The sequence below is a fragment of the Macrosteles quadrilineatus genome, unplaced genomic scaffold (genome assembly GCF_028750875.1).
Source record: "Macrosteles quadrilineatus isolate MER2022 unplaced genomic scaffold, UCM_ALF_1.0 Scaffold_7__1_contigs__length_78375512, whole genome shotgun sequence".
NCBI lineage: Eukaryota > Metazoa > Arthropoda > Insecta > Hemiptera > Cicadellidae > Macrosteles > Macrosteles quadrilineatus.
Window position 1 is genome coordinate 35,056,113 of NW_026542600.1, and position 13,014 is coordinate 35,069,126.

Sequence of the window (13,014 nt, forward strand, 5' to 3'; positions counted from 1 at the left end):
CATATCACAAACACCTATTTACTACATTTAAGTACCGATCGGTCCTAAATATAAAATCAAATTCATGTGGTAATTACTGTTTGAGTTTCTTTCAACCCGTCTTCTTCTCACCAGTACATAATAATCAGTTGTTCAATATCAGAAAAAAGTCTAAAACTCATCAAGTCTCTGAAAATTCTTTTAACTTATGCTCGAAGTACTACAATATGATAGTTCAATGAATAAAATGTTGCCCATAAACTACCTTGTAAGACTGGTTTAAGGCGTCAGACTTCTTCGGTTTATTAGCTTGAAGTATGTTTACGATCTAAGAAATGTAGAATCTCCTCTTTTGGCCTGGAAGCAAGATTGTTTTGAATATTGATCAAGTAATAAATTGGTATGTTTTCCTCTATCCTTACTTGGGGAATTTAGTTACCTCCTATCTAAAATTATTCATATATTTACTAAATGGTTTTCTTATCTTTAAACTTTGACTTAGGTGTTGAGAGTATATTATGTGTTTGGCCTATGTTCGGAGGTAATTCATTTAGTTTGTCAGTTCGTAGAAATCAAAAAGTCTTAATGAATAAAAAATGTAAGCTGATACTTCGCGTACATGCTACATTTATGATTGAATTTCTTCTTTTATAAATAAAAATATAGTCTAGAGTATCTTTCCTCGACATTTGAGATCGTTTGTTATTTACAGTATTTACTTTACTTACATAAATTTGTATTATACAGGGTTATTGGTAGTCAGTGTGACAAAAGTTTTTTGGTGTAAGTACAAAGTAAATGCAGTGTGATGATGCATATAAAAGGTTCCAAGTCTAAAAATTAGCTTCCCAGGAATTATTTTATGTTTTTCTAAAATAACTATGTTTTTAAACTTAATACAGCTATTTCTAAATTACCTGTTAATGGATTTGAGTAGATAATGTCATTTTCGTGTTCTACATTAAATTTTGAATAAGGATAATAGAAAATGATGGGGGATCAGTTATAAAAACTCCATTGTAAATAAATTCAAAGATAAAAATTAAGATCTTTGATAAACATTTTAAAAACATTGGTCTATTGCATTTGTTCACACCCTGTATACAAGAAAGTGTCCAAATATGGTAAAAGCTGCGCCATTTTAAAAGCTTTCCAACCATATGCTACACCATTGAGCTTTATGTATGCTGATGTACGCTTTTGTGGTTTGTAGACTACAAAACATGGTGTCTTTAACATTTAAAACATAGAAAGTCGGCATGCATTAATAAGCAAAAGTTTTATTTGGTTTCAGCTTGAACGGTAAACACAGTAAAAAAATCCCTGTTTTCTGGTATTCAAACCACTGAAACAAACAAAAGAATGTCTAAACCTCAATAGTGTAGCTTATGGTTGGAAAGCTTATAAAATGGCGCAGTTTTTAACATGAAATGTGTGTTCCTATTACTCGCATAAAACTAATTATTTTTACAACTTAAGCAGCATTATTAAAGTCGTAGATTAAATAAAAATTTTAATATTTTCAGTTTAATTTCAAATTAATCACCCATTTAAAAGTTTAAGGGAGTTTTAATAATTTAGTTCTGTAAAAGATACCGAAGAGTTGAAGTATTGTGCATTATGACTGTCACCTATTTTATTGTTTAATATAACAATTGGGTTTCTATTGTATTGTAGAATAGGTCAGTGAATTAAAATTGTAGACGAGTTTGTGAAACATTAGGCTTTTTGCTAAATGGGATTTCCAATAATATGTTTAAACGTGGTTATTAACTTATAACAAACTTGTGATTGTTCAGTATTACAGATATGATCTTTTACAATTGCCCACCCATTCTCAAATATTTACTATCATACGTGTGTTTCAGACCACATTGTTACGGAAATAAACGGCCTAAGTCTGTAAGGCCCGTGATTTCATGGCAACGGTCAAAGGTGAGTTGGAGGAAATGTATAATAAGTAAAATGTAAGATCTATTTTCTATTCTACATACCCGAATACCCTATAAATTAGCAGGTAATTGAAGTGTGATGATGCATATAAAAGGTTCCAAGTCTAAAAATTAGCTTCCCAAAAATAAGTTAACTATTTTTGCTGTAGTTTTGAATCTTAGCCATCGGTAGATAACCAGTTTGTTTAACGGACAAACACGTTATTCAATTTCTTGAGTGTGCTGAAGCTACCTATCTTCTGGGCAAGCGATATTTCAACAGAATTTTACTTCAGTTTGAACCAAGGTGACTAATTAACCTTTCCCAGTAAGAGCATCCAAAGACCGACCAGTGTCGTCGCGTGGCCATCTCCCGAAGACAATTTATATTAACCATCATGTTAAATTTTGTCAATTTGAGACGCACAAAGAGGTGATATTCATAAATGGGCCCACTCATCTAAACATACAACCTGGTGTGTTTGATAAATGATCATAACGCTCAATAAGCCTAAAATAATCATGTAATCATGTAACGGAAAATACCTAAGCGTGTGTTTAGGATGAACTCGAGCTCCTGTCACTGATTAAATCCCTTATTTTAACTAGTAGACCAGCCGAGCCAAAGTTCAGTGAAATAATTAATTATGGTAACAAGATTTACTAAGTGTATTAATGCTATAGTTATAAAAAATAACTTAATCTATATAGGTTCTTTAAAAAAATATCAACTTCATATAAAATAGTAGTCATTTCATTTTAACTTCTAAATGAAACCCTCCCAATCAGGATGGAGGATTTCCTATGGTATCCAAACCTACATACATAAATAACATAAATCGTTGTTTCATATAATAATTCAACGGGTTGTTATTGTCGTTGTATCCATGCGTTCAGTTGCCGGGTAAAGCACAGTCTCTCTTAGTGTAATCACTTCGTGACGTCATTTTATACCATTAATTTGCTACATCACTTTCATCACGTAATATAGCAGTAGTACTTTATAACAACCGCTATAATATCAAACCATTAGTCAGTTTAGGGGTATTTTCTCCCTCTATATAATTGCTTACCATTTATACCATATAATAAATTTGTTCTTGACGAATGTTTTATCTAGAGTATCGTCCCTCAGCTTATACAGTCACTTTTATACCATAATCTATAATCACTACACCTTTACATCGAGGTTCTTGCTTTTGTCCTCACTCTTGTTATTTCAAATATTATTTTACAACAACACTACTCATCTATAGTCATCAATAATAAACGATATGTCTATAAATAAGATATTTACATTTCATGTTCTTACATTTTACATTTTTATAATATCCTTTTTTCATCATTCGTCTCATCACTTTATTCATCACTATATATGATCATTTTTCACGCTCAGATCATTCCTGAACTTGTGTATGACCTTTTTCTTAAAATTTTGCATGATAATTTTACTATCAGGTCCAATTCTCTAAACGGATGGTCTGTTCTCCCTTGATATCATAATCTAACCTTCAATATTTATACCATCAGGTCCAGTACCCCAGATGGATGGTCTGTTATATTGTAAGACCTATCCCTTGATATCATCATTTCACCTTCAATATTTATACCATTAGGTCCAGTACCCCAGACGGATGGTCTGTTATATTGTAAGACCTATCCCTTGATATCATCATTTCACCTTCAATATTTATACCATCAGGTCCAGTACCCCAGACGGATGGTCTGTTATATTGTAAGACCTATCCTTTGATATCATCATTTCACCTTCAATATTTATACCATCAGGTCCAGTACCCCAGACGGATCCGGTGTTTGTCCACTTTCCCCGCGTATCCGTGCTTCTGCGCTCTCAGCCGGCGGCGTCAGGTAACCATCTCATCCTGCGGTTTTGCGAAGAATGAATCTACCAGAATACCGGAGGCTCTTGGCTAAATTACTGCTCTCGCGAATATCCGTTCAGCAATCGCCGCTCTTTAATGTAATTAATCGCTTATAAGTGTCTTTAAGGCGCTTGTTATCGCAGTACCGCTTTACTATCTGGTTTATTTTAAATGGTCGAGCTTTAGAGAGTGTTTTATATTATTAACACGCTAGCGGCAACGTTCCTCTTGCCAGAGGTCATTCTGATCAGCCGGTCATTTTGTCGGAATGTAGCCACATTTAAATATTACTGGCAAAATGAGTGATATCAACTTCATTTGGTACTTTTGTGGACAAAGGGACTTGAGTTGATGATGACGCTAAATATTTTTAAAATTTGCCCACCCTCAGTAATCTTTTTATTTCTAGAGCTCGAGTTACGGAAAGAACAACCATAAGTTAAAACTCCTAAAACGGAACCATGATTTAAGTTAGATTTTTAATCCTAACTCATCGGCTAAGGAAAATCTAAGGTTTTCTTTGCCCGGTATATGTAGAGTCCATTTTGAATGAGATGACTATTTGAGTTCACTGTTTATTCTTCAATATTGAACCAACTTACACATTTGTTTTATTATGTAAAGCTCAGTATTAGCATATTTCCCATATAGGACCTGTTTATCAAACTAGAACTTGACCTCCTGTATTTCAACCAACGGTGCACTCTGTACAGATAGGATAAAATATGATTTCTTTCGTTGACATCACTCAAATGAAATCGGGCATGAAACACACTGCTTCAGATTTTACAATATGAAAGTCAATGGTGATAACTACTGAGATGAATTTTATGTGTTAATAGTGCGAAAATTATAGCATAGTTCCTTTAGTTCCGCCATATACCTCTAGTGGGTTTGCAATATATTTTAAAATTTATATTCAAAGAACTGTAACCTGTAAACCCATCCACAAATAAATAACCATTAAGGGTTGGGTTTTTTCTTCTTCAAATAAAATCTGGATGTGCAATAAGGCATGAAAATGTTTTAAACGCATCAAAGTGATAGAAATTGAGTATTCTGGGAAAACATTTTCTCTTGATCTTCTTTCAAAAGTAACGATCATAATATTACTCAACCATACCATCTACGTATATGCACTTTATGTAACAATATTTGATCATGATATATGTTCTGTGTGTCATTTCTATAAAATGAAACGAACCAATTGAGTCTGGAAGTATACGATATTGTAATACTGATAGTACACCATTAGTTTCCTGATGTTGGTAAGTATTACTATATAAATAATGTATTCGGATGAATAAAACACTACATTTAATACTAGCATAGTATTAATTAATCAACCACATACGCTAACTACACATAGTCTTTATCAAATATAAATATAAAATTTTTTAAAAAAATCCTAAAACAAATTCTATGTTTCTTAAGATCTAAATATATTCAAACATTGTACTGGTACTAAATTAATTAAAGGGAACTGCTTATTTCGTTTCAAAATATTCCCTATGCTTCGAAACGGTAGTTCTTTTAAAAATTAAAAATCTAATTTAAACTACAAGCAAATTTACATATTAATTTCTTTCCAATCGGTAACATAATCTACTTTTTGTAAAATTGTGGGAAAGACGAATTATCTTTTCTAAACAAAATTATAAAAGGGACATACTTGATGTAGTTTTAGTTCCCTGATATTTAAATCAATTTGTTTTAAACCTCTTTACGTTTTCCATTTCAATTTAAACATTAATGTAATAAAATATTAAATAGCTACACAAATGTAAATTCATGTTTATATAAACTATATATCTTTTGAGTTATTTTCAACATAAATTTGTGTTTGAATAACTTTTTTTTTAATGAACACTTACTGGTTTTATATAATAATAGGTAAATATTTAATTTCCTTTCAGAAATTCTGTAGGAAAAAATAATCACCAAACTACTTTATAAAAACAAAAACAATCGGATAAGCAACGTAATTCATGGGTAAATGGTGTATTTATTTATAAACTGAAATTACAAACTAAGCAATCTTTAAAGAACAGGCAGTTTTTCGACTCTTCGTAAACAATTCTTCACGAGTATCGTATTTTATAGAATTTATAATCCAAAAACTCAACAGAATAAAAGTGTGGATGTAGCAGATTTCTTAATAATAGGATTCTTTTTTGTTACTTTTCCCTGTACTTTAAACGTTATGTTTCAATTACCAACTGCTTACATTTTTACTTACTCTGTGTAAATAACCTGATGACTTATGAGCTATTTATTTGTTTTGTTTGTTTTTTAGTTAATAATTAATAATTTTCGGTAGCTCCAATCAACAATACAGTTTTGTGTGTCCAAAAGCAATTTTGTAGAAATTGCAAATACAAATAATTCCTAACTATTTGGCTTGTTAGTGATTACAACCTATCTCATGAACCTCTCTAAACATTTGTTGATCACATCCCTCAAAAAGACAATGTTAATTAAATTTGCTCATACCACCAATTTACAAAATAGGCTACGTTCCTTATATATGTTAACACTTTTTTGTTACAAGTTTAATTCTTCTAAATTAAAACATACCTCGTCTTGCAATTAAAATAGTGTGTTTTTTAATCCACTACATGTTTCGCCATGTTGCAATTTTCAAGTGGTACACAGAAACATTGAAACATTATAATATCCGAATTGGACTTGTCAAATTGTAGAAATTAACATTTAAACATAAAATGGTATATACATTTAACACGCACGAACAAAACATTTTCATGTAGGCCTACAACACTTATTGTAACCCGATCACGGCACAGAGACAGAACTCTAATTTAATTCAATTGAGCAACATAAATTGATTTAACAGAATTTAATTCAATTCTTCAATGTAAACACTTCTTGCTTTATTTTTTTAATTTATATTGTTTGGCCTTAGATTTCTTGCATATACTAGCAGTTTTTCTTACCTTAGCAGTATGAAATTGAGATATTGCTAATATCAATTTCGAAGCTATAACATCATCGTCAGCAAGATGTTGAGTACAGGAACATTTCCATTCGGAGGATTTCATCTTGGTATTTATATTACACTAATAGATACATACTGACATAGAACCCATAGCTCTGTTTCTTTTACTTGTCCAATCCTAACGTCTTGTCTTTCCTGGTAAATAGTTATTTGAGTAACTAGTGGCACTTTGCTGCACACGAGAGAAATGTTTATGCACGAGTGCAGTAAAGGCAGTTTGCACTCGTACTACACATTATATTTTTGCCTACAGTTACTATAAATCATATAAATAATTAGTCTTTCAAACACTGTACAATACGTTTATGGGTTAGGTTAAATTCAAACATTGAACGAAATGGGAAACGCTGCACCAGTTGATCTTAGTCGAAATATCTTAAAAGTGTTGCAAGCTTATTTTCAAGTGTACACGGATTACGTGCATAATAAAAGCACGCTGTTTTGTGTTGTTTGGTTGAAATACTGGTGTGCGCTAAAGTAAAAACCGCGCGCCAAAGTAAGTTTTTCTGTACAAGGAATCTGTGCAAGGAAGCCACTTTGTCGGGTGACTGTAGAAAAATAAAATTTTCCGCCTGTTTAAATGAACAAAATCTTATTATACGTCATTTGATCAATTGTCATTAATTTACTGTACTGGATTTATTGGACGTGGTTGTTGCCTCATATGTTTACCACTGCCATTGTCAAATACCACTCAACTAGACTCAACGCTACATTCTCTGTCCGTTTCCCTGTTACACGTTAAGTTGTGCAATTCAATAATATAGTTAGAACTTTCAAATACAAGCCCCCGGCCCTGCGTTTCGTGTGGAGGTATACACGCTTACCCTACTTTTTAACTAGATATTTGAGAAACTATTTTCAAGGAACTGCTTGGTTTCATGTTCAACTGGAATACGTTATTGAGAATTCGTGCGTTGTATTACAGTCTACAACGGCAATTATTATCTGCAGTAATTTGTAGTTCAATTAAATTGCTAATGCTTTCTCTATCTGGCATTATAAAAAAATATACAATTGATTTCAGTGGGCTGCATAATTACTTTATATAAAGTATTCAATATTTTACTGACGTTTTAACATTTTGGACAGTGAAAAGTAATGGCGTTACTCTGTATATTCGATTTGTATAGTAACATTGTGTTTTTTGCCGAATTTTTCTATCAGATTGGTCCAGTAGCAGCTGTTGTAGACAATTCATAACCTTTGTGTACCACACGTTACTAAAAGTATGTTATAACTGACGTTTACTGTTTTATCGCAGAACCTGCAACTTTTGCGGGTGGATTGGTAACAATGAGGTGTACTGTTAATTTGCAGAACATTCTAGTATTGGAATGATTGATACCACTGATGTTTAGTGTCGTATTTTTTGTTTCAGCACCTGCAACTTGTGGGTGGGTTGGTAACACTTCCAGCTCCACAGTGATTTCCTCAGCGTCATGCCGCCGGGGTGGCCGCCATCCCAAAATTGGTGAAATTCCAAAGTAAGTCATAACAGTACCTTACATTATATACATATCCAAACATACTTTAATCACAAAAGAGACCAATTTAATCGCTCAATTGTTACCATCCACGAGTATGGATAACATTAGAAATGTCGTTAGGGCAGTGGTGGTTATTACAGCTAGTGACGTTGCTAAAGGACACCATACATTGATATTCACGTTTCTATAGTTTTTAGGAGGATTGTTATTTTACACTATTGCTTTAAAACTTATTATCAACACCAATACTACTTAGCAGTATTAAGCACAATCTTCAGCTTGTAATAAATTTATATTTTAACAAAATTAGTTGCTTAAGTTAGTGTAGAGAGACATGGATGATCTTTGAAACATCTTTCCTAGTTCCTTGCATTTCACATCGCCAGCAGATGTTGACAAACACACACGAAGTTAACGTAATTTACGTAAGTAACTTAGAGCAAGCAGATGACTGTTTGTTTACTGTTCGTGTTTACAAGGAAACCTACCACAATAATTTTGTCATGATCATAATGCTTCTTCTTTAAAAACATTTACAATTGGTAAACAAAAATTATCGTTAATGTCAATACAATGATTTAAATATCATTATTTTAATTTTTAAGTTTATAATACTTAGGTGATCCGAAAGAAAATCTCTTTTATACTTCTAATACCCTTGTGAGTAGGCTATTAAGTTCACTTTAAGTCATCCTGCTTAAATTGTGAGGCTAATTGTATTTTGTTATATAAAAAGGCTTACACGTTCCATATAAACGGACAAATATTCTCCAGAGACCGTCCTATCGGAAATTCAAACAACACTTCGGGTGAAAGATTGTAAACAGGTGCTATTAAGATGTAAATTGATGTACCCCAGACATTATGATAAGTGAGGTAACCGAAAGGTTGCGAAAAGGTGGCGAAATATCAGCACACATTTCTTCATCGCAGTAGAAGTTATTAGGAACTATGACGTCTTACTTTTATCTTATATTTTAGCGTTTAAATTTGCATGTTGACTTGCCGAATTTTAAGGGAATAACATTCCATAAAGTAGCACTGTATCTCTTTGATAGACACAATTTTAATTCAAATCATCTTTTAATAGCAACGTCAAATTTACACATCTTCAGATGTTAAAACTTTTTTCAAGCTGTCCAATTTATTTGTAGTTTATTTGTAATTTATTTATTTGTTTTTACACTATTTTATTTTAATCTGTAACTTTCATCCAGATAAAAGTTAATACGCCTTTCATCACTAATCAATATATATACACCCAATTTGTAAATATTTACAGGACAATATGTAACATTGACAGGTGACATTACACATGTAAATGGGAGATGTGATTTAAGCTAGTATTAATATGATAGCATTTGAAATGCAAGCAGGCTCCCGTATGGAACCTGTCTGCTTAATATGCCTGTTAATAAATATGTAAATCGCTGAGTAAAAAGAAGGCGAAAAGGACGTTCGATGCGAAAATAAACCGCAAGATAAATTAACAAAGGCCGGGAAACTAGTCTTACTCATTCACTGGCATTTTGTGTGGTGAATATGTTGGTTATTTGGTTTATCATATATTAATGCATTTTTTAAGTAAGCTGTTCAAACCCTGAAATATACTCTGTAGACCCTGGCTACTATTTATCGTGGACATTGGAAATATACTCTGTAGACCCTGGCTACTATTTATCGTGGACATTGGAAACTGTAGACCCTGGCTACTAATTATCGTGGACACAATGGAAATATACTCTGTAGACCCTGGCTACTATTTATCGTGGTCATTGGAAATATTCTCTGTAGGCACTGGCTACTATTTACTGTAAACATTTAAAATATTCTCTGTAGACGCTGGCTACTATTTACTGTAAACATTTAAAATATTCTCTGTAGACGCTGGCTACTATTTACTGTAAACATTTAAAATGTTCTCTGTAGACGCTGGCTACTGATTATTGTAAACATTTATAATATTCTCTGTAGACGCTAGCTACTATTTACTGTAAACATTTAAAATATACTCTGTAGACGCTGGCTACTATTTATTGTAAACATTTGAAATATACTCTGTAGGTAGACGCTGGCTACTATATATCGTGGACATTGGAAATATACTCTGTAGACGCTGGCTACTATTTATCGTGGACATTGGAAACTGTAGACCCTGGCTACTAATTATCGTGGACACAATGGAAATATACTCTGTAGACCCTGGCTACTATTTATCGTGGTCATTGGAAATATTCTCTGTAGGCACTGGCTACTATTTACTGTAAACATTTAAAATATTCTCTGTAGACGCTGGCTACTATTTACTGTAAACATTTAAAATATTCTCTGTAGACGCTGGCTACTATTTACTGTAAACATTTAAAATATTCTCTGTAGACGCTGGCTACTATTTACTGTAAACATTTAAAATGTTCTCTGTAGACGCTGGCTACTGATTATTGTAAACATTTATAATATTCTCTGTAGACGCTAGCTACTATTTACTGTAAACACTTAAAATATACTCTGTAGACGCTGGCTACTATTTATTGTAAACATTTGAAATATACTCTGTAGGTAGACGCTGGCTACTATATATCGTGGACATTGGAAATATACTCTGTAGACGCTGGCTACTATTTATCGTGGACATTGGAAACTGTAGACCCTGGCTACTAATTATCGTGGACACAATGGAAATATACTCTGTAGACCCTGGCTACTATTTATCGTGGTCATTGGAAATATTCTCTGTAGGCACTGGCTACTATTTACTGTAAACATTTAAAATATTCTCTGTAGACGCTGGCTACTATTTACCGTAAACATTTAAAATATTCTCTGTAGACCCTGGCTACTATTTATCGTGGACATTGGAAACTGTAGACCCTGGCTACTAATTATCGTGGACACAATGGAAATATACTCTGTAGACCCTGGCTACTATTTATCGTGGTCATTGGAAATATTCTCTGTAGGCACTGGCTACTATTTACTGTAAACATTTAAAATATTCTCTGTAGACGCTGGCTACTATTTACTGTAAACATTTAAAATATTCTCTGTAGACGCTGGCTACTATTTACTGTAAACATTTAAAATGTTCTCTGTAGACGCTGGCTACTGATTATTGTAAACATTTATAATATTCTCTGTAGACGCTAGCTACTATTTACTGTAAACATTTAAAATATACTCTGTAGACGCTGGCTACTATTTATTGTAAACATTTGAAATATACTCTGTAGGTAGACGCTGGCTACTATATATCGTGGACATTGGAAATATACTCTGTAGACGCTGGCTACTATTTATTGTAAACATTTGAAATATACTCTGTAGACGCTGGCTACTATTTATCGTGGACATTGGAAATATTCTCTGTAGACGCTGGCTACTATTTATTGTAAACATTTGAAATATACTCTGTAGACGCTGGCTACTATTTATCGTGGACATTGGAAATATCCTCTGTAGACGCTGGCTACTATTTATTGTAAACATTTGAAATATACTCTGTAGACACTGGCTACTATGCTACTACTACGATCTTACTAAAGATATAAGGTTACTACAAATACCTGTTCAATAGGTTAAATCTGATCTGAACTACAGTTTTTGACTCTCCACAATTTAATTGCAATATATTAGTACTGAAGTCGAATGCAAATTTATTGCTTTCTTACATATTATAAGTTTTATGAACAGCAATAAACACAATTTGTGACAATTATCCCTGACTATTTTCCCCAATGATAAAATCTTAAAAATGTATTAAAAATATATAAAAATACATAATTTAAACGAATTTTGAAAGTAATTTATCAGAGGGGTTGGACAAATCAAAAAGGCACTGGCCTAAGGCTTCAGGTTACTAGAGTATTCCAGCCATACACTCAGACAATATACGTCCACCCATCTTAAGAGTAGGAAGTAAGGCTGGGTAATTAGTGAGGGCTTACCGTATATAACGTATATATAATCAAACCACTCCTCTCTAGAACTGAATGGAGTGTTATCTAATTTTTATTTTTATAATTTTGGCAACATTTTGCAAACAGCTAGAAATAATGTCTGTAATTGTTGTGGTAGGACCTAGGATCCAGTGTATTGAATCAAATAGAGGCCGCAAATTCCAAATACAACAAAGATAAAAAGAAGCTCTAAAAGTTCTACTGTGGAGTTTTTTTTACCTATGACGTGTTTCGGAGATTTTTTTATTTTTTTTTTAAATATATTTTTTTGAATAACTCATTTTTTATGATGATAATTGAAAAACGAGATGTCTGCTCCTTCAAACAAAAAATATATAGACATATTCAATTTATGATTCGATTGATTATTTGATTGGTATGACTAAAAAAAAGTGCTTAAGATCATTCTTGACATCACAAAACTTAGACAAAGCCTATAAATCATATTATTATTACTCCATTTCATACTTTGCCTGACAGCTTTAGGCACTGCATAGAATGCCCCTATTCTACGCTTTGCTAGTAATATATTTACAATAAATGAGAACTTTCAGATTTTAGCAATACAATAAAATAAACCAAAACATAGAGGTAGAGGCCTAGTCAATACCTACAGATAACTTAAGACTTCGGATGCGTTTTTCATAGTTCAACCATGTAACGATGATTCTAATACTACTACTATGATAGTAGTTTTAAAATATTTGGCTTGCTTACACACTTGTTCGTGTAGCCTATTTTAAACTTAAGATAAAATAT

The 13,014-nt window shown here is 32.5% G+C and overlaps 1 protein-coding gene across 1 annotated transcript in view; it reads left to right on the forward strand.

The window, feature by feature from the left end:
* Positions 1-13,014, forward strand: part of LOC128998389 (calcium/calmodulin-dependent protein kinase kinase 2) — a 176,908-nt gene that overhangs the window by 43,969 nt on the left and 119,925 nt on the right. The window contains exons 2-3 of the mRNA XM_054424502.1: positions 1,848-1,914; positions 8,191-8,296. Of these exons, the coding sequence (XP_054280477.1) occupies positions 1,899-1,914; positions 8,191-8,296 (122 nt within the window). The 5' untranslated portion in view covers positions 1,848-1,898. The remainder of the gene's footprint in view (positions 1-1,847; positions 1,915-8,190; positions 8,297-13,014) is intronic.